Source organism: Vespa velutina, chromosome 4, assembly GCF_912470025.1.
Source record: "Vespa velutina chromosome 4, iVesVel2.1, whole genome shotgun sequence".
Classification (NCBI taxonomy): Eukaryota; Metazoa; Arthropoda; class Insecta; order Hymenoptera; family Vespidae; genus Vespa; species Vespa velutina.
In genome coordinates this window covers 9900523-9923379 of record NC_062191.1, presented here as the reverse complement: position 1 = coordinate 9923379, position 22857 = coordinate 9900523, and the positions used below count along the sequence as shown (strand labels likewise).

Below are 22857 nucleotides of genomic sequence, written 5' to 3'. Positions count from 1 at the left end.
GCTATACTTTAATATTTTACAAATGTCTCTTGTCTACGTTATGATTTGCAAAAAAAGATCATGAAACTATGTAATTTCTATGTCCTACATGTGCGTTCAGTAGAGCTCTTTCAAAATTACGTTTAAATTAGTAGGATTGTCGCGTACGAGCTTTCATGCTATAACGATAACGATCACGACCGATGATCGAAAACCGTAAAATTACAAGAAAACAAAGAGAGAAAGAGAGATCGATACGACGTATGTTTTTGTCATTCGAAAGTAATAAGAGATGTGTTGCAAATAGTTAAAGGTTACATTATTCATACTCTTCTACCTAATCATTAATGATTTCGGACGAAACGTGAAATCAGATTTTCCTTATAAAATTTCTTTATTATTTATTATTACATCATATACCTTGTAATCATGTAAAAAAGAAAAGACAATATCTATTATTTATATATTTGCTAAGTCGATCTTTTCATCGATAGCATGATCATCGTGTTAGGAAACATATAAGCGTCATATTTTGATAAAACTTTTATTTAAATCCTGATAATGTTATGATTATTGTTAGTTTACAAAAAATGAACTTAAATAGACGCGTTGATTGACTACTGCCGATTTGAATTTTCGCACGGCATAGTTAGAATCCATTACGAATCTTAAGTAATATCCTGGACGAGACGGGCAGCGGATATTACCTAGCGATTCTGAAGCTTCGCCGATGGCCAGTAATCGTTGAGAAACGCAATTTGAATAATATCCTCGACGATAATTGCTTCGATCACGAAGAACACAGTCGTTGTTTCCTATTACTCAACAATATCACCTTCATTAAAACCAATTAATCCCTTTGCCATAGCAATCTTAATCTTTTTCAATTAAACATGTTCTAGGGATTGTAAATATATATTTTTTTTATTTTTTCAATTAAAAAAATATGTATCGTTTTTTTTTTAAGAATGACATTTTTTATGAAAATATATTATACTTATCTAAAAATAAATAAAAATCGTTTGACAATCGAAATGGACGGTTTCGTTTCTTTTGACAATTAAAATAAAGTGTGTCTTCGTTTCGTATTCATTTTAAATATTAATACCTATCTACGTTAATAGGTAATGTATTAAAAGATAATGTTATAAAAAATGTCGACATGTTATAAATGGACGATTTTCGTAAGCATGTAATCTTATATAATATATATATATATATATACTTTTTAGAAAATGGACGGATTGTATTTGCATCGTATAATAATTAATATCTTAGAATAATCAATATCTTAAAATAGTTAGGTATATATAACCTACGGTAGAAAAACAATTATAAAATCTATAAATAGACATCCTACGCGATGACTAACAGTCACTTGTACTTTTCACGCATATGTTAAAATCACATATGAGAGATTGTGATCTGTGAATGCGTAATATTTAAATATACTTTCGAAAAATACGAGATTCAATATCGTAATCGTAAATAAAAATTATATTACAAATTTAAATCTTTTATCTAGCGAGCACGTAAGTTAAGGCAAACATTATTAAAGCAGCAATTATAGAATGCTCTAAAGCAGCCGCTCCAGCATTGCAATCTACGATTCTTCTAGCTCTCATAAAATCTGAACCAAGATATGCGCTAAATTGTCTTTTTTCTGGTGGAATAACTATTAATTGTTGCGTTGCATCTTGAAAAATAAGATCGCTATAAGGTGGAATGCTGTAGAACATACTAAAACTAAACTCATCCGGATCCTTCCTACCATACAATTGTTGTGCATAAATAAAGAGATTTATATAGGCATTTATTTGTGTCTCGTTGTAACCATAATAACCACCACGAGTGACAATCGCATTAGCTGCAACTTTTCCTAAGTTACAATGTTCGTAATCCGTACTTGGCCGACGAGTACCATCGGGACAAAGTAATTCAAAATCTTTTGTAAATGTATTACGCGCCCAAAATTCTCTTCTTTTACCATCGGTATTTTCGGCAACTGTAGTATGCTTGACGAATGCTACATCACCACCTCCTTCAACCAAACATCTAAAAGCACCAGTATGTCCAAAGTAATCTTCCGAAGCGTCTCTTCGACAGTATCTATAACTTTGTCCGTGACACAAGTCGCACATATTATCATATGGAACACCTGAGATTATAAGACAGACAAAGTAAACGATTAAAAAATTGATTAAAGTATCAAATCAAAATGATTGTCATAGACGAATAAATCCAAAAACTCACCTGTATTATACTCGGAACTTAATGCACCTGGTACGCACGATTTTGTGAAATATTCGGCAGCTGCGCGTACGGAATTGCAACCATAGCCTCTTATCCATTGATTTGAAAGAAGGTACGCCAATGGATACACCCATCCTGCTGCAGTATTAATTCCAGTATGACACGTATATTTGTTTTTAAGATACGTTAAATCCGTATTGTCGTCTTTCTCCTTCGCAACAGCAACTACATAATAATCCGGTGTACCAAGATTATATACTTCGGATATGAAAGGAATTAATTCGAAACGCAAGCCAGCGGTATATACATCGCTAGCATCTAAAACTGTTACGTCGGCAATTCTAAAATGATTATATAATTTAACGTAATATATACTTTGTTATTTTATGGATTATACTAATTATTATTTTAATTTGTTATACATACCCATTTTGTATCGCTTGCATACAATTTATTTGACTATATCCCTTATGACACAATAATTCTGGTTTCAAAAGTTGGGCTTTCAAAGCTATCTATAAAATAATCAAAAATATTCTAATTATACATTCTATTTTAAACTCTTTTACTATTCGATTCATTCATTTATAATAGTAATCTAAAAGTAATTAAAGTTACCTTCATCTTTATACATTTCTCCAATTCATAATCGGATGTAACGCACAAGGTCATTCTATTCACAGGACATTGACGTACTCCTAGAATAGAATCTAATGATCTACCTAAATATCCTGTATACGTTTGATCTTTTTCTGGCAATAATACAAAATCTTGAGCAGAATCCTTTAACCGTAGAAGACACAATGATAAGTACGTGAAGTAATTAAAAATGCGTGAAAATTATTTAAAAAAAAAATATATATATATATAATTATTACCGAAAACATTAAATTATGATGAAGGCCATATTTTGGAGCCGATTCAAATAAATCAAATGTTTCGATCGGTTGAATATTTGTTGTTTCAGAATAATCGTTGGATGGATAAGTATTATACGTATCATTGTATTCTCTATTCCAAGAATTCGAATTTGCATAGCCATCATCAAAACTTCTATCATATTCGTTATTTATATCCGTATTATATTCATTTCGATTATTATATATAAAATCTTTTTCTCTGTATCTATCTTCATATCCCGGTCTGTTTTCAAAATCATCTTGTCGATTATCAAAACGATTATTATAAATATCGGTAAAATTGTGTTTTCTGTTTAATATTTTAACCGCTTTTACAAGAAATTTTTGATACAATCTGCGAATTTCTATTTTCGTTGCAGAAGATGTTACTATTGCACGAGAAGGAACAGTACCCCAATTACAATTTTTATATTCATTTACTGATTTTCGAGTTCCATCCTTACATAATAATTCAAATTGATCTTTTGTAATATTATCTAGAAAGAAAGCAAATGTAACATTAATAAGCTATTATCTGTTGACTAACAAAAATTTATGTGGATACTCACTGAATTCAAATGTAGATGATGTCATTTCTTGTACAGTTGTATGAACTAAAAATGCAATCTCTCCGGCATTCACTAAGCAACGAAAAGCACCCTCATATCCTGCATAAGGATCTGCATTTGTGCATTTATCAGTTGGTGCTTTTCCAATACAAAGTTTACATAATTGGTCAGAATTATCACCTAAAATACATAGATCATTGTTTAAGCCTTTTACTTTTATATAAATATTATTTACACTTTAGTAATATACCTAAGGGATTATATTTATCTATCAATGAGTTTACTGCACAACTTGGCCCAAAGTATTTAATTGTAGATTTTACATGATTATTACAATCAATAATTTCCATTCCACCTTGGTTCATTAACTAAAACAAATATGTTAATGTTGTTTTTCTAATTAATTGCATAACTAAATAGATAAAATTAATTTAATATATTCTAGATATATATATATGTGTGTAACATTTTTATAAAATTTCCTTTACCGTGTGAATAGGAATAATCCAACTGGCGAGAGTACCAACTCCTGCAAAGCATGCTTTTTTTCCTCTAAGATTTTCTAATGCTTGTACATCTGGTAAAGATCCTTTCTTAATAACAGCAACGGTATATTGATAACTAACACCATTTTCATACATTTCTTGCATGATCGGCAACAAACTATGATAACGGCCTGCTATAAATACTTCTCCGGCATCTAATGTTGTCATTTCAGCTTGTTCCTGATCCAACATCGACATACATTCTTCTTTATTAAAAGCTTGTTTACATTTCACTGTAAGATAGTTCCTTCCAAAGAAAGTTATGTCACGAGCAACTGCATTCGAAAAAGCTTCGCACTTGTTTTGTTCATCATCAGAAACTGTACACCATGTCACTGTATTATTCATATTCAATCCTGTAAATGAAGTATTCTCATTTTATTACAAGTTTTAAAATAAATAAATACGAAATTTGTTAGTATGTTTATGGTATCTTTCACTACTTATTTATTTATATTACTAAGAATAAAAATGTTATATCCATAAATTATTATATAAATAATATAAATGACTAATATAAACTACAAAAGTTAAACAACTTAAATTTAGGTTAATATCTAAACTTCTTTATAAAGATGAATATTTCATTAATACCATTGATACGTGTACAGATAAATATAAGGAGTATTAAAAACACATAGGCTGTCCACATTTTGAATGGACGATATTCAACAAACGTTAACACCAAATTTTACTAGACAACGCCCATTGATACCTCTATTGAAATTAAAGATATTCGAGTCCAATTCGATTTTTCAGAAGATCAATTTTTTGTGTTAAAAGATCGATCTTTTAAATCGATTCTCTGCTTGTTCTCAAGATTCGATTCAGAATCGATTTTTTCCAGTGAATCGAACAATCCTACAATGAAAGCGTGTTCGAAAAGATGACGACATTAGTGACACAGGGTAGACAACCTGTCGTTGTTACCAACTGTTACTGGTTTAGGCTCCATCTGGACTATTCTGATCGAAGTATTCCACTACACTTTATTTTGCGTAATGTACTAGATTTTTTAATGTTGTTTATGACTTTTCGCCCAAAGTATGTGTGACTTCTTCAATAATAGTTATGAATAAAATATGAACTACAAAACAAGCGGAAAATGTTGTCCCTATCATGCGTTTATCGTATCGGGTATAAGTTTGTTTGCTTATTTCCCTCTCATGCATACGTAATAATTGTTTCGTGTAAATTAGACTGAGTTGTATTAGTAGACTGTAAGCGCACATTTTTTAATCTCTCATATGTATATCTTTCTTTGATGGCAGCATGCGTCTTGCAGTGATACGTGCTAGATACGACGTTGGTACGTATTTGTTTTACGATAAATGTCTAGAAAATAATAAATATATTTGACACATATAAAAATTAGTTTATAAATCTGCGACAAAAATAAGAATTTGTTCAATATTTTCTTAAAAATAATGAATATTTATATATTATATTATTTTGATACAAATTGAAACATTAATTCATTTCTACATTACTTATGAAGTATAAGTCTCAGCGCTTTTTTTTTTACGTGTTTCTCCTGTAAGATTAATCCAATCTAATTACTTCGACTATTACTACTACTATTACTAACACTATTGATGATAATAATAATAATATATAATAATAATAATAAAAATGTATTTAAATATTATTTATATACATCTAGATATTATTTAATACATTTTATGTTATAATAGTAAAGACAATTAGCTTCGACTGATCATGAATAAGAAACAATGTGGAAACAAATGCATTATGATCATAAGACAATAAGACAAAGAGAAACAATAGCGGATGAAAACAAAAGAAACGTTTTCTACTATTCTTTATATGTTTAGGTGAGCAGTCACCACGTGCGTCCACTACGTAAAACGATACATTATCCTTCGTGTCTAGCATTTCAAGATTAGAAAATATTTACATTACTTTCATGCCTCAGACTACAAATTCAGATGTTCAAAAACAATTGATTACCGCTTTGTTTCCGGCACTTGTGGCGCCTCCTCGCAGTTAATATTTATTCATTATTTTTGTGTTATACAAACCACATGTTAGTACATGTTTTTTAATCCTTTTTCGAATTACGAATACGATGGGTGATAAAAAGAAGAAGTCTAGGAACCGGGATCGCTCTGGGGAGAGGAGTATTTTCAAGAGATTATGTATATTCGAGGAAATGATGGGAGAAATGCTGACTAGCATTACATCCATTCAGCAGACCATGCTGACGAAGGAGTTGCCGGTATCATTTAAGGAATATGATGATTTAAAGGCTAGTGGAAAGGATTCTATAAGCTAAGAAAGTATATTTGTTCATATTTTCTTTCAGGGTTTTTCTCTTGGTCCAAGAGACCGATTTATATCATTGAATTAATATACCCGAGAGTTTAATTCTTTGATAACGCTTTATTCAGGTGGATAAAAATGGAATCTGTTGTATCCGGGAGGTAAAATAGATTCTCACATGGTAATCTGACTTTATCTGGAAGATAAAGAGATGATGTTTGCTTTAATTATCCGAAAGGTAATTGTAAGCAAACAAACAAACAAACCATGAAAAATAAAAAATACTATTTAAATAAACAGTCACAATTTACGTTGTGTCGTGGGCTAGCCTTGAAATTATCATTTGAAGAAGGGGACCCTGTAGACCTGGTCTCAGAAGAATCTTTGGAGGATACACTAAGTTTGAGAGCCACAAGGGTCCCAGGAACAACTGGTGTACTGAAAGATGTGACTAACAGCCAACATAAGATCTTGTTTGGGGTTATTGACACGGAAGCCACAATCGATAGTTCTGAGGCTCAGATTAATGAAGAAATACGCTGGTGCTAGTCTAAACAGCGAGGACAAGGATTCTCTGTTAAAGAAATACTCTAACTTAAAATGATTACACACCAATTATCCTATAAAACTTTTATATTTTAACATTTTACGTATCTTTACATCTTTACGAAGATAATTTTTTAAACATTAGTCTTTGTAATTTTGCTTTGTATGATATATCATATAACTATTGCCGAGATGGGTGCCCGGCTTTTCGGGACAAGTATCACAATAGTATGTTGTTTGATGTCTTTTGTCGGACAGACTTTACAATCCTTCTTAACTTTTGTTAGAATGTTATGCAGCTTTCCATTTAGGCGGATCTTTTCGGAATCGGAGATTGAAGTTGAATTTCGATCACGTGTTTGGTGAAAATCTCCAGTCAGTTGGTGAACTAAGGTTTTCACATACCGCAAGTAATTAAGCGGCTGTTCTCTGATGTTCAGTGGTTTTATAAAGAATATATGAATTTATTAGACAAATTTCCAGACCCCAAAAAAACAGTTTAGGCCACCATTTCAAGGATTTTCTTAAGAAACAGTACGTTGAGGCATACTGATCTGCACGATCGACACCGCTTACATGTTTTATATAATTTATTGCAACATTAGGCTTTTTAACGGTAATTTCAATACCATACTCGTAAAATTCTTTTTACAGTGCTCATTCCTGCATTATTCCAATTGGTTAAGCACATGACAACCCTCTTGGCCTTCCATGCTAAAACTAAGGTATTTCTTTATGCTACTGTCGATTTCTTGCGGAATTTTGTTTTTTTTATTTGATTTGGCAAATGCTTCCCATTCGTTAAGATTGTTCCTGTCAAGTGGCATTTCAGTTTGAATAATTTTTCAACCAAGATAAAGCTGATGTAATGCCGATCGGTGAACAAGCGAGAGTCACCTCTCGAGTTGCGGCATTAAATCATGTGGTGAGTGAGAGTCACCTCTCGAGTGCAAAGAGATCGTCTGTATGAATTTGTTTGTTTTCCGTTTAGTCTATGTACTAATCCCATGGTGTTTACCAAGCTTCTGAAATCAGTCGTAAACTATCTGCGGTCACGGGGCTTTTTATGAATGTTATATTTGAATGACTTTTTATATCTCGGTAAGTCAATAGAAGAGTGCGGAGACAATCTTAGATAGACAATTGCTTTGCTTAATCGTTTAGGTTTTATCGTAAATCTTGAAAAGTCAAGGTTATTACCTGAGATTAAATGTACATATCTAAGGTTTTTTACTAGATTCATCCATCATGAGAGTTGAGTTACCAGAAGAAAAGAAGTTCAGATGAGTAATTTTGAAAGGAGGCGAATTTTTAAGATTCAGAATTTTGCTAAGTTGGTTGGTTCTTTGATGGCATGTTGTCCGGTTGTTGAATGCAGTCTATTACATTGTAAATTGTTTGAGAAGGCTAAGGGCCTTAAATAATAATTGAGGGGCATTTGATGCGACGATGACGATGCCAAATTTGGATTGTGTCCAAAAAGATTGGAATTGGTGGAAGAAGGTCACACCGGTTGCTAGTATCAGGGAATACAAATTCATCAGGATGATATTTTCGGATGCTTCACTGTCAGGCCGAGGGAGCTTTCTATGGTGGTGAAAATGCCAATGTACTTTGGGATCAGGCAAAGAGAGATCTCCTTATCAATTATCTGGAACTGAAGACAGCGCTATTGGCTTTGAAATGTTTCGCGGTAGAGTTGCATGATATAGAAATTTTACTTAAAGTGGATAACACCACCACCATAGTTTATATTAATAGAATGGGTGGTGTGTGTTTTGCTGGTTTGCATGATTTATCTTGTGACTTAGGGAAATGGTGTGAAGAGCGGAGATTATGGGTGCACGCATTTGCATACCCTCGAAGGAGAACTGTGAGGCAGATTTTTTTTCTAGAATTGATAATGCAGACACTGAGTGGGAGTTAGCTGACTTTGCTTTTGACCAAATTACCAGGAGATTTAGTGCAATGAAAATTGATCTGTTTGCATCGCGTATAAACTCTAAATGTCAGTTGTACTGCTCATGGAAAAGAGATCCAGAGGCTTTTGATATTTTTTACAATTGACTTGGCAGAGTGGTTTTTCTATACCTTCCTTCCATTTTCCTTGGTAGTCAGAGTAATTAAGAAAATCAAAGACAAATATGCAGAGGGTATCTTAGTGGTTCCTTTTTGGCCAACGCAAAACTGATTTTCTGCTTTTCAGAGATTGTCTGTGGGCAACTGGATCTGGTTTGATCCAGATGTTAACTTATTTATATCTCCTTGCAGGTCTCAGCAACATCCTTTGGCGTCCAGGCTGATTATCAGCCAAGCGCTCTTAAGAAGGGGAACTCCAAGGGAGGCAGTTAATATTTCAATTGCGTCATTAGACGCAACCAATTCAATGATTAAACAGTATAACTTAAGTTATGGTGGCAATGGTATAATCAGACATCGGAGGATTCATTTACAGTGTCAGCCAGTAAAATTCTCAAGTTCTTAGTCGAAAGATTTAATGATGGGGTTGGCCACAGTGCACTTAATGCTGCTAGGGCTGCTCTTTCATTGATATCTAGTGAGGACATTGCTAACAATGTTCTAGTTAGTAGATTTATCAGAGCTATGTTTAAAATGCGACCTAGTCTATCCAAATACAAGTTGACTTAGAATGTTGACCCCGTATTTAGTTTCACTATTCCCGTTAGATACATTGTCCTTGAGAAGGCTGCCTAAGAAGCTAATAGTTCTTTTAGTGTTAAGTACTGCGCATAGGACGCAGCTTCTTACCTTAATAAAAATATCTAACATAGAAATTTTAGAGTTGAGAATTAAAATACGAATTTCAGACAGGATTAAGACGAGTCGAGAAGTACCACAGCCGGTTTTAAGATTTCCCTTTTTCAAGGAGAGACCAGAGCTGTGCATCGTCAGGATTGTGATTGAAGGTGACGAAAATATTGAGGGGGACGATTGATACCTTGTTCGTCTTTTTTCAAAAGCCACACGGTCCAGTGAAAAGCGAAACGATAAGTTGCTGGATAAAAGAAGTGTTAATATCTTTTGGAGTCGACAAGAAGTTTACGGTTCACTCTACGAGGGATACGTCAACCTCCAGGCCGCATGAGAGAGGCGTGAGCCTTCTTAGGAGATTAAGAAGGTTGCTGGTTGGTCCCACAGATCCCAAACATTTGCAATAGTTTACCTATAGAGATAAATAACTTTGCGTCATTTATCTTCTAGATAACTAGATAATACATGATACTCTCTCAACAATTAAAATTTATTTTTTCTGTTTCACTTGTCATTAATATAGTTAAGAAACATTTAAAAAACAAAAAGAAAGAAAAAAGAGATTTTTATTTAAAATGTTAGATCTAAAAAGCTACTCTAAATCTCGAAGTGCGAGATATAAAAGATAATTGCGATCGAACTTCAAGCACCTTCGACGGGCTCGTTCAATTATCCTTCAATTATCCTTCGTGTCTCGCAGGAGAGATATTCCCTCCCTACTATCATACTAAAGTACCTAGTCTGACAGGTGAAACATAAAAAATAAGTCGGCTATAAACAAGATAAGTATTAACTGCGAGGAGCCACTACAGGTGCCGGAAACCACGCGGTAATCAATTATTTTTAAACTCTGAACTTGTGGTCTGAGGCATGAAAGTAGTGATACTATCTTTGTAATCTCTCGTGTTCGAGATACTCGAATAATTGCGTTCAAACTTTGTTCGCCTTCGGCGAGCTCGTTTGATCCTTCAATTTTTTATTCTTTTGTTATTATGAATTACCGTCATTACGTGTGTATGATGTACACAATATATTGTTTCTTTTTTTTATTACTGTTTTTATTACTATATTATTACATTACATATTATTATTATAGTAATAGTAGTAATAATAGTAATAAGATGAAATGAACTTCTACAGAGGAAATCATAACAAAACAGCGCTCAGAGAAAAATCTCATAGATAATATGGAAACGAACTCGTGTTTTAATATTTATTAAAAATAATGTATAATATATATTTTCACTAATTATTAATTTTGAAAGAATAATCGACAAATCTATCGAACAAAATTATATTGCTACTAAAAATTGAAATTATATATCTTATCAAATATAGATCACCGCGAAATTCACGTCAGCCATCAGTGGAGAAAATAAATATAAAAGATTGAATAGTAATATTAACACATTGCGTACGGGTCATGAGATATTTCGTTTTCATGTTTTTTTCGACTAAAACGATGACTTAAGGAACCGGAGATAAATGTTTTTGTTACGTTACCAAGGTAATGAAGCCTTGCGCGTTCTTATGACAAATGATTAACAAAATAACTGAATGTTGACATTCCAAAAATGCAAAAATAGTCAGTATAGCCAGTATCATCATTAGATTTGTGCCGATCGTCGTACATACCGTACCTTATAAAGTGTTTTATTGTTGTATATTTTGGAATTTTAAAGTTCGTGTTTTAATTTGTAAAGAAATAGCTTTTTAAAAATCATTTATATTTTCAATTTGTTAATGAAAATTTATAACAAATGGAAACGTGATATTTTGTTGCAAATTAGGAAAGATAAAAAAGAAGTACAAATGATTTCGACAATTCATAAATTTGAAATGGTTGAATATACTGAAAAATATAAAACCATGCAGAAACCGAAATGCATTGCAGACTATAATTTAAACATGAACGGTGTCGACCTTACTGATCAGTATCTATCATATTACATACAATATTGAGAAAAACAATTAAATGGCCAAAAAAGGTAATATTATATCTTATCAACTGCGGTCTGTTCAATGTATTCAAGATCTATAATTCGTGTAATAATGAAAAAATGAAATATAAAGATTTTTTACTCGCTATAATAAAATTATGGACGACGAGAAGAAAAATCAACAGATATAGTTATGGATATAGGATAAAATATTTTAAATAAAACAAATCATCTACGCATCGACGATATAGACTCTCTGATAATATGAAACATCATATACTTAAACCAATGACGAGTAAAAGTAAGAAAAAGTTTCCAACCAAACAATGTAAAGTCTATTCGTCCAATAGAAAAAGGAGTGAAACAATTGTTGCAAATTGTGTCGAACACCATTGCATAATGGAGTATGATTTACCAGATATCACACTCTAAAGGATTATTCAAGTATGTAAAATAAATAATAGTTAAAATGTAAAAAATCTTTTATAATAAATAAAAGTATAAAATATATAGTTATAATTAAGAATAATTTGCATGCTTCTGAAGCGTTCAAAAATGTGCGGGACTTGGGAGCGCGTAGAGCGCCGTATGCAATATCTTAAATAAAGAGAAAAAGAGTAAATTAGTTTATTATTTTCGTTTACATCGATACAATAAAAAAAGAAATAAATAAAACACCGGAATCATTTACCCTCCAATGTAAGATTTTCTGAATTACAAATCTAGGTGCTTACTAATGTACTACACATTGTTTATAGAATCTCTATCTTTTTAGAATATAAAATCTAAAAGAAATTACACGATTGGACACGTATTTATTTATTTTTACCATAGCATTATCTTTCCAAAGTTCATTAAAATGATCGAATGAGTTACCGAGTGATCTACGTGCAAAACATTGTGAAATGCATTTCTTTGCATTTGGAAATGTTCAAAAAATCTGAGTATCAGCTATTTATGCACACAACCAAGCAAATAATCATTACTTCACGGCATAAAACATAACCATTCAAGCGGGTATATGAAAATCAATAATGAGTACGATCTCTTCTCTTTTGCCGCAAATTTCGAAAGGCGCCACAATACTAAACTTTTTCTTTGCGAGAAATGTCGAAAACAGCATTTACGATCATTACTCATCAATAAGAACAAATAATTCTTGACAAACAATTTTGATGAAGAAGATCTCATTTTAAAGACAAAGGTTTAATTTACCGCGTATTAATTACGAATTTTTGAAAAAGATTTTTATTTGTTCATAAAGTATTTTCGAAAATACCATTTATTAACAAGATTTTTTCGACGAAAATAAAGCTTTTTTAAAAATTCGAAAAAGTAGGATCTTTGATCAAAACTTTGTCTTTAAAATGAGTCCTTTTCCATTAAAATTGATCAAGAATTACGCCTTATTGATGATATAGACCATTATAAAACTAGGAATCATGAATAGCCTTAAAGCGCCATCTTAAGATTTGTATCAAATTACACATTAAAAATATAAGCAGCGCTGAATTTGATAGTTAATTCTTAAAATAAAAGAAAAGAAAAATGCGACATTAAAATATAAAATTTTATGAAGTATTTAATAATTTTTAATTTATTATATTAAAATATTTTACAGATATATAACAAATACATATATATGCATGTAAATCTATATATATACTTTGAAGGGATTTCGTTGTACAAAATGGTAGTTATATAATTTTACTTTGGTTACACGTAGACGTATGTTTTAATATGTTTGGTAGTAGTGTATACATACTCGCATGTATACATATATAGTGAAGTACATTCTAATAAGTGACGAAATGTTTATTTTGAAATTTATTATAAGAATATTGACATTATCGGATAAATTCGACAGTAACTTTATGTTATTGTTTCTTAAACTTAAAAATTGAAATTATTTAAAAGACTAATAAAAGGTTATTTTATTAGCTAAAATACGATTATAAAAGCTAATTTTAACATATCAATTTGTGGAAAATTGTACATGAAAATTGGACGTTAACTGTGAATGCAGCAAATCATCATTGAAGTAGATATACCAAATGCATCATAATAAGATTTGATAGTAATAAAAAATCAAAATCGTACAGAAACAAAATTAAAAATGCCATCAGATTTTAGACAAATTAGACGCAATGAATGGGTCACCGTAATAATATTGTTCTTTATAAATTTAATAAATTATATGGATCGTTTTACTGTTGCTGGTAATTATAAATATTCTATATGTGTATTTTTATGTTTATACATTATCTTATCTTATTTATATACATTTATGATCTGTAATATGTTTTTGTATTTATATGATTAACTCTTATAAACATATAAACTTTTGTATATTTATAGGTATGTTACCAGAAATCAAAAATGATTTTAAAATTGGTTATGATAAGTCTGGTTTATTACAAACAGCATTTATTGTAAGTTATATGTTATTTGCACCTTTGTTTGGATACCTTGGTGATCGGCATAATCGTAAAATCCTTATGAGTATAGGTATCTTCCTATGGAGTTTAACAACATTTATTGGATCTTTTATGACGGTAAAATATCTATACATATTTAATAATTTTAAGCCATAGTATATAAATATAAAAAAATAAAGATCTTTTTATATCTATATAAAAATGTAATGCTATTCTTTTTGTAGATAAGAATATAATAATTTTACAAATTATTTGTAACATTTTTTCAGTCGTATGAGTGGTTTTTAATATTTAGAGCAATGGTTGGCATAGGAGAAGCTAGTTATTCAACAATTGCACCAACATTAATTAGTGATTTATTTATTAGAAACGTTCGTTCCAAAATGCTAGCATTGTTCTATTTTGCAATACCAGTTGGAAGGTACTTCTTGACATATTCTTATGTAGTTATATATCAAAGCAAAATAAAATTAATACATTTTTGTCTTTTTTTTTAGCGGAATGGGCTATATAATTGGAGGAGAAATGTCAAAAGCAACAGGTTCATGGAAGTGGGGTTTGCGTGTTACACCTGCTCTAGGTATAATAGCAATTATTCTACTGATCTGTGGAGTAAGAGAACCTATTAGAGGTGAAAGAGAAGGTGGTATACATATTACTAATACCGGATGGTTACAAGATATCAGAGCTTTAATAAAAAAGTAAGTTAATGATGGAAATCCAGAACATTTTTATTCTTTATCAAATTAAGTAAGATGATTGTTTATCTATAATACCTTTTTTAGTCGAAGTTTTACACTTTCTACAGCTGGGTTTACATGTGTATCATTTGTTGCTGGTGCATTATCTTGGTGGGCCCCGACATATTTACAATTAGGATTTAAATTAATTGGATCTGATATGAATACACTTGAGTAAGATAGAAAAGGTGTATCTTTAAATTATTAATACATTTTCTGATTTATTATATGTATATATTTTCAGTGTGGACTATAAATTTGGATTAATAGCAATGATATCTGGCTTAATAGGAGTACCTTTAGGGTCTTTCTTAGCACAAAAATTTAGAGTGTATTGGTCATCTACTGATCCATTGATATGTGGTGCAGGTTTATTAATAAGTGCTCCATTAATATTTTTTGCCATAATTACCGCTGATACAAATACTACTGTTTGTTATATATTAATATTTCTTGGACAAGTAGCTTTAAATTTAAATTGGGCTATTGTAGCAGACATATTACTTGTGAGTATTATGTTGCAGATTATATTTAAACTTTAAATTATTTAACATGTATTGCGGTTTATTAAAAAGATTATGTAATAAAATTTTTCAGTATGTTGTAATACCAACTAGAAGATCTTCAGCGGAAGCTTTCCAAATATCATTTGCTCATGCCTTTGGAGATGCTGGAAGTCCTTATCTTATAGGTCTAGTAAGTAAAGATATGTTTTTCTGTTATATTTATTTATTTATTAAAAATTTATTAATTTAAATTTCTTTTCAGTTATCAGAAGCACTCAAATTTGTAGTTTTACCAAGTTTGAGTTTAGGTGGTTCTACTATTAGTGTTTACAGTGATATTGTAGAATTCCGTAGTTTACAATATGCACTATTCGTCACTGTTTTTGTACAAATCCTTGGAGCTTTGTTCTTCTTTTTCTCAGCGCTATACATAGAAAAAGACAAAGCATTAGTTGAACTTGCTATTACAGGTAAGTAAAAATATTTCTTAAATTTTGTATTATTTTACTATATCTATATATATATATAATATATATATATATATATATATATATATATATATTATATATATATAGATATATATATATATTATATATATCTTTCTCTATTGTCTTTGGTATAAAGTTTATTGCATATTCAATTTAATTTCATTATTGGAGAGTTATGAACTCGTATTTGAATTATAATAACAGAATGAACAAAATATTTTCTTAAGGATATATGTTCTTTATGCATTTATAATCTTTTATATTATAGTTATTTGATCTCTATTTATGATTAATTATAATTTTCTAAGCATTATAGTATGTTGCATGCAAATTATAGTGTTTGTATTGTTTTATTTTAAGTAAGTCAATATAATTTGAGTTACTGTATGTGCATGACTTAGATTAATTTATTCTTTTTAGCTACCAGTACTTCAGGCATGATGGCACCTATTAATGTATTAGAAAAGTAGCAGTTTATATGTTGTAATATTATAAATGAAAATGATGGCAATATCATATTGTTTTATGCTAACATTGGTTTGTTACTTATAGCTTATTAATATTATTAATATTATTAATATTACTAATATTTGAATAAGCAGTCATCATCATTTACTTTCATATAAAATAACATATTTTTTTTTAATTATTATTACAATATTTTTTCATTATAACAAATTCATTTATAATTGTATAAGTTAAACATTTCTTAATCATTTATTAGAGTCATAACACGAATTTATATTAACTTAAATATAGAAACAAACATAAACATGTACAAACAATTACAAATATAGTAGTCTAATAATACATGTAACAAATTACAGATACAGCAGATGATGGTGCTTATATATTGCTTTATTGTTTTTAGCAGATATATTACATTTATCCTGCACTGTTAAAAAGTGGAATGTGCATGACATTATTTTGTGTAACATGCAAACATCTTTCTTGCAGACAAATATCTAGATACTAAGAATAATGGGCAACCTGCATCGACACGTTTATAGATCATCATCTGATAATGGGCCACATCTGATAATAGCTATATATCTGGTACATAATTTATTTTCACAATTTTTTCTTTATTTTATTGAACATGATAATCAATTTAATTTTTGTGCATATTGTCTTTCATAAATAAGATCAATTTAGTAATAACTTTCGAAGAACAATTTTTTTTATATTATTTTTATGATATTATAACTATTTGATAAGATGTAAATAATTTTTACATGCCATGGATATATAGCGTTTTTTATAATTTTGTTATGAAAAATAATTACATAACATATATTTATAACATAATACAATAATTAATACAATATTTTAAATATTTATATATTAAGATAAGTATAAAATATTTTTTTTTTTTTTTAACTTTACGCGGATAGATAATACTTATATATAAACACTTGAGCAGTTCATTCTCCACATGAAACCATCATATCATAAAGCGATAAGTACAATTAAAACTTGCCAATTTCCTTATGCAAAAAGAAATTCCTCTTATTAATATATCTTTTTCTACATTTCGATTAAGAAATAAATAAATAATTATCTAGGATAGTACCATAAAGATTTTATTTACACAATTTGTTTTTTATATGAAAAAAGAAAGTTTAAAATAATTTAAAATTTGTAATGCTAATACAAAAGATGCAGCTTTAATGTTGTTAGTAAAAATTAAATAAGAAAAATGTTTGAATGTTGCACTATCTATTCGATTAAATTGATTATCAGCTCAATTTATTTTATTTTTTATTTTTTATTTTTATTTTTATTTTTATTGTATTTATTAATCATATTAATATAATTAATTTTTTATTTATATTTTGTTTTGAATATTATGCATACATTTCATTAAAATTTTGTACATTACTTTAATACTCGATTTGGAATGATACAGCATGGGAAGCTTTGATGGGAACTAACATTTCATGATGCTTTTTATTTATTATAAGTTACATTTAAATTACACTATATTACTTATGTCATGCAAATTATAATCAAAGTGATAAATAATTTATTACTAATGTGTTGGTGATCATACTATATAAAATTTTGTTTCATTAACTCAAACATATATATATTTTAGTAATATATATACTGAAATATAATATTGCATCTGCGTGTGTGTATGTGTTATTCTGTTGTATGAAACATTGAATAAGTTTGATTGTGTGTATTTAGATAGTTTATTTAAATGCATTATTTTTTGTTTCACAAACATTACTTTTACGAAATGTACATATGTGTATAGTTTAAAAAGTAATGCTTTAATTATATTGCATTTTGTTTATGCATGCAATTAGTATTGAAAAATAGTAAAGTTAAAGAGCAAATAAAAAGAAAGAAACCAGATCTATAGGTAAACAGCTTGTTCTCACTGAAATTATTAAATTATTTAAAACAGTATATCTAACATTAGTTTCTTAATTTCCAAATATATATGAAAAAATATAACATGTATTTTTAAGATGGTATTATTGTTTAACAATCTATAAAATTATAATATTTTTGTATTTACTCTTTCTAGGTTGATTAAAATTAAAATTATTGATTCTTATCAATGGATTATATCATATGTTTTAGGTGGAAGTGTTTCAGATTCGGTTCATATATATAATGATGAAACTGAAAGTGAATCCCAAGATGATACATTTGGGACATAATTAATCATTTCAAATGGGTAAAGTAAAGTTAAATATACAGAAAAGATATTGATAAAGAAAAACTAAAAAAGAGCAGCAATTATATGCTCAGGGATGATTCAACAAAATTCGACAATTTGAAAAAACTGTAAGATTTTATCAAATTGTTTACAATATAGAGTGAGTTTAAGCAAGAATGCTTATAAGAAGGGATATCGACTGTGTTCAAATATCGTTTAAAAGAGAAAAGATTATTTTAAGTCAATTGTTATAAAAATAGTAACTCTTGAAAAAAGGATATGCAATCAACTATACACTCATGTTGCAGATACTATTTATATTTTTATATTAGTCCCTAGATTAATAAAAAGTTAGTGCTATTAAGTATTAATGCTAAATACATAACTACTAATAACATTAATGTCAAACTAACCATAATGAGAATATATAATTAACATTAGTTACCAACTATATAGTACATTATTAACTCTATGTACTTATTTTGGCACTAAAGTTTCCCCTTTTATCTTTATTGATATAAAAGGTGCTGCTTTTGACAAATAAACTAGATAGGAGTTAATATATAATTACTTATTAATGCTTAGATTATTTATCTTTAGAATTAGTATAATTATTAATTATAATCTAATTTAAAAATAATACTTTCAGTTTTAGGACATTTTTATATAAATATATATTATATATTAGTTTAGTATAAGTATTTTTATCATATGATCATTTAGCTAACATGATGAAATATGTTAATATAATATGAAGGTTTAAACATTAGTAATACATTATTAATGATTTTCATCATTTAATGTAGTAATCTTAATATGGTACTTATAATTTGTTCTTATTAAAAATATTAAAATATTAAACAACATAAAATTAATTTTTAATATATTAAATATTATATTTTCTAAAAGTAAAGTATGGAATATTGATTGTAGATGCCAAATTATTAAAAATGTATATGAGCGTTTTTATTTCTATGTATTTACAAATATGTAAGATACTTTTTTATAGATAATCAAGACTTTTTTTTACTAATAATGAGAACGATAACGAATATCTCTAGATAATATCATTTATAGAAGCAATTATTATTAAGATTGTATTACTACATTAATAAGTTACATGCATTTACGTTAGTATTTACGATGGCGGGAATTAAACATGTTCGGTACTCTCCGTGTTAAACGTGGAGCATTTAAGATTACTTCATTAGTAGACCGTCCAAAAATATTATCTGAATAATATATTATTGAATTATACAATTATTAATCTTTATTAACCTATAATTGATTTATTTAAAAAATTAATAATGTATCATACTAATATTACAATAAAATATTACTTCCAATTAAACGATATATTTTTTAGATTGTATTTTTATCCATAATTAAAATATTCTGCATTTAATGTTTTATGAGGTAGAAATTTAATCTTACAAAAAATAAATGATCCACTTGATTTAGTCGATTCAATTATCTTCTACTTGAATTCTGTTATATCTTTCTTCAATGTAACATATCGGTAATGGTAAATATAAGAGACTAAGATCTTGTTGATAATGTTAATATTTATTCAAGATAAGTAAGAACATCTTGCAAGATTCTCATAAATGAATACAAAATGTTATAAGTATTTTAGTTTGAATCGCGCTATCTACAATCCTTTATCGTTAGTCAAAACAGTTCAAAGATTCATATTGAGCTATCATATTGATATATGTATGAGTGAATAAGAATTGTTATTAAAAAATGTATTCACATTAATACATATCATTTTTGTGCGTATATGAATTTAAAAACATATATAGAGTTAAATATGTGATATAAAAAGTAGAGAAATATTTTTAATAATTGATTTCTTTATATAAATTTCTTTTTCTTTTTTTTCTTTTTTTTCTTCTTTTTTTTTTTTTTTTTTTTTTTTTAAACTTTTATATATCATCGACGCATGTCGATGATTGGACGATTAAACGAGTTTGACGACTTGTCCAATCGTTGTAGACCTTTAACAAGAAGAGTTCTTTTTTGTACGTAATAAATTCGTAATTGAATAATACACATTGTTTTATGTAATGATCTCAAGTTATATAAGGTAAGAGACGGGGTCGCTGATTGGTTGATTGGATTCTGCAATGAGCTTGAGCGATTGACCAATCAGCATTAGCAATTTTCTGTTTGAAATTTTACAGGATGCTACAGGTCCTCAGTTCGAAATCTGGTTCGCGACGTAAGAGAATTATTGCTATATGCGAGTGTAAAAAAAAAAATATATATGCAATTGTTCATCGACATTTTATATTATTAAAAATAAATATTAAAAACGTCGTGTTGTGAAATATTTGGTGAAAGAAGTGAAAATTGTGGATCGAAAACATCAACGCGATATGAATGATAACATTTTTCGAAGATTAAAGAAGAAGGAGGTATTATAATAAGTTCCATTCGAATTTTTATATTAAATACATATGTTATTTATACGGTTAGTAAATATCATCGATTATTATCCAATGGATGTGTGTGTATATATATATATAATTATAGTAATAATTTTATGAATATGAGAAATTTATATTTCTTAAATCGTAGTAATTTCATCGCTAAATGATCGAGAATCAATCGATTTTGTTAACAGATAGTATAATATGTCATTTGTTAATATTGTATTATCTATATACTCGTACTTTGTTAACTCATACTGTTGTATGTTATAATTAATTATATTTCGTGATGGTTCCCCCTTTTTAGAAATTTTCTATATTCGAGTAGAGGTCATAACATGGAACATACAGTAAATTTATATTTTATGATCGAGATCTTGCACTAATAAACAGACAAGTTATGAAAGGAAAATTCGGTACGGGAGAACATTTGGAAACGATTCATCTACCGATTACATTTTCCGACTAGCTGCATATTTTATGACTTTGATTTTATGAATGGGCCTTGGTTTATTATTAGAAAATATTCCATCGTCTATGATAGAGCAAATGTATAGGTGAGTGTGGAGTTTAAGTATTTCTTACAAACTTTTTTAACTTAACTTTCGTCAAATTATTATAAAAAAAGTTTAAGTATTCATAGAAATAATTTGATATTCACTTTACAAAATTCGATCGATATCCTTTAATCATCTTATAGATTTTAAAGATGTCGATAAGAGAGAGAAAAAAGGAGAAAGAGAGAAAGAAAAAGAAACAAATAATTTCATATTGTTTTATACTATAATTTCTAATCTTCTTTGCATTATTTATTTATATTGTTGCGTAGAAAAACATTAATTAGGTACTCGAAGTAGCGTAGATAAAACAATTTACTTGTAGATGGCACCATTAGTTCATTTTATTCTATATATATTATAGGACATTAAATCATCGATGGTAAAGTTTATTAATTGATCAATGACGTCGGTAAGTCAGAATATTATGAATCTGTCGGTATCGTATAAATCTATAGATTTCTTTGATGATAAATTAGAAAATTATTCTTTACATTTTTTTTTTTTGAAATATTTCAATAATAAATATTCGTGATAAATGAGTAAATAAACGTTCGTTCTCATTTTATCTCATTTTATTACTCATGAATATATTATTTTTTAATATTGTGTACGTTGTAATTAAAGTGTACTAATCGAGAATACAAACATATCATAATATGATGAGTTGAAATTTGAAACGCAAGAATTTTCCTCTTTGATGCAATCCTCTTTTTCGAGTTATTTGTCATCCGTAGAGAAATATAATTTTACAAATGAAATTTCGAACGTAATAATAAATACCATCTTTGTTCATAGTACATAGTAAATATTTAATTTCTTTGTGAATACAAATAAAAAAAAGAGTATTTTAAATAATATAGAATACACGCGAAATCTTTTGAAATGGACGTATCTTAAGGAACTGTAAGAACGTGTATTATCTTATTAAAGAGTCGAAACAAAAAGATGAACAAAAAATAACAAAACTAATGAGAGGAACGTTTACAATTCGATTTCTGAAACGCTTTTTTCTCTCACGAGGATGATTTTTTTCTCTTTCGTTATGTTTAGTCTGATAAAGTTATGAAAGGAGTTACAAAGTTTTTTGTTGTCGGCACTGTTGTTAAGTTCATGTTTGATTATATCGTACGTTCGTTATATTCGAATTTATTCGAAAGTGAATAAAAAATGTTTTACATTCGATAGCACAGTTAAAAAATATATATTTTTTTTTTCAATGGTTAAAAAACG

General features: G+C 28.6%; 3 protein-coding genes and 1 long non-coding RNA gene across 32 annotated transcripts in view; 3 read left to right on the top strand and 1 right to left on the bottom strand.

Moving 5' to 3' along the window:
* Nucleotides 1-509: 509 nt before the first annotated feature.
* On the bottom strand, nt 510-5113 carry LOC124948313 (melanotransferrin). Its single transcript, XM_047491755.1, has 9 exons — nt 4840-5113; nt 4189-4601; nt 3951-4068; nt 3701-3880; nt 3111-3628; nt 2851-3015; nt 2659-2747; nt 2233-2573; nt 510-2137 (listed from the first exon to the last, which is right to left on the bottom strand). The coding sequence occupies exons 1-9, from the start codon at nt 4895-4897 to the stop codon at nt 1497-1499; spliced, it is 2523 nt and encodes an 840-aa protein (XP_047347711.1). The 5' UTR covers nt 4898-5113; the 3' UTR covers nt 510-1496.
* A 146-nt stretch (nt 5114-5259) lies between these two features.
* On the top strand, nt 5260-11700 carry LOC124948325. 20 transcript variants are annotated; one of them, XR_007100663.1, is made up of 5 exons: nt 5280-5554; nt 5940-6484; nt 6572-7608; nt 7729-7799; nt 7881-11700. It is a non-coding gene; the product is annotated as an uncharacterized LOC124948325 (long non-coding RNA). The 20 variants fall into 20 exon arrangements; XR_007100666.1 differs by having other exon boundaries at nt 6572-7799; nt 7881-7999; nt 9346-11700; XR_007100665.1 differs by having other exon boundaries at nt 5280-5382; nt 5517-5554; nt 6350-6484; nt 6572-11700.
* A 1785-nt stretch (nt 11701-13485) lies between these two features.
* On the top strand, nt 13486-19981 carry LOC124948319 (protein spinster). 5 transcript variants are annotated; one of them, XR_007100647.1, is made up of 11 exons: nt 13486-14005; nt 14145-14341; nt 14494-14645; nt 14722-14925; nt 15010-15138; nt 15209-15470; nt 15562-15660; nt 15733-15940; nt 16379-16495; nt 16916-17014; nt 18554-18601. XR_007100647.1 is itself a non-coding variant. In XM_047491773.1 (10 exons), the coding sequence occupies exons 1-9, from the start codon at nt 13903-13905 to the stop codon at nt 16966-16968; spliced, it is 1407 nt and encodes a 468-aa protein (XP_047347729.1). In that variant the 5' UTR covers nt 13486-13902; the 3' UTR covers nt 16969-17014; nt 18554-18601. The 5 variants fall into 5 exon arrangements, 4 of the variants coding, with proteins under 4 accessions (XP_047347729.1, XP_047347730.1, XP_047347728.1 ...); XM_047491773.1 differs by lacking the exon at nt 16379-16495; XM_047491775.1 differs by lacking the exons at nt 16379-16495; nt 16916-17014 and having other exon boundaries at nt 13977-14005; nt 14145-14218; nt 14295-14341; nt 18554-19981.
* Nucleotides 19982-20564: 583 nt separating this feature from the next.
* The window catches only part of LOC124948317 (diuretic hormone receptor-like), a 29880-nt gene continuing 27587 nt past the window's right edge, over nt 20565-22857 (top strand). For 2 of the 6 annotated variants that reach the window (XM_047491771.1, XM_047491765.1), the window contains exons 1-2: nt 20566-20721; nt 20819-21052. The gene's annotated coding sequence lies outside the window, so the exon portion shown is untranslated. Of the gene's footprint in view, nt 20722-20746; nt 21053-21374; nt 21625-22857 lie in introns of those variants that run through there. The other 4 variants (XM_047491769.1, XM_047491766.1, XR_007100646.1 and 1 more) reach the window with 4 other exon arrangements.

What these genes read in the sequence shown, in the direction of transcription:
- LOC124948313 (XM_047491755.1), bottom strand. Translation starts at nt 4,897, where the DNA reads ATGTGGACAGCCTATGTGTTTTTAATACTCCTTATATTTATCTGTACA. An exon ending in AGAAATGTATAAAGATGAAG is followed by an intron (nt 2,748 to 2,850) that starts GTAACTTTAATT and finishes ATTATTTTATAG; the next exon opens with ATAGCTTTGAAAGCCCAACT. An exon ending in ATGCAAGCGATACAAAATGG is followed by an intron (nt 2,574 to 2,658) that starts GTATGTATAACA and finishes TAATCATTTTAG; the next exon opens with AATTGCCGACGTAACAGTTT.
- LOC124948319 (XM_047491772.1), top strand. Translation starts at nt 13,903, where the DNA reads ATGCCATCAGATTTTAGACAAATTAGACGCAATGAATGGGTCACCGTA. An exon ending in GGATCGTTTTACTGTTGCTG is followed by an intron (nt 14,006 to 14,144) that starts GTAATTATAAAT and finishes GTATATTTATAG; the next exon opens with GTATGTTACCAGAAATCAAA. An exon ending in TTATTGGATCTTTTATGACG is followed by an intron (nt 14,342 to 14,493) that starts GTAAAATATCTA and finishes ACATTTTTTCAG; the next exon opens with TCGTATGAGTGGTTTTTAAT.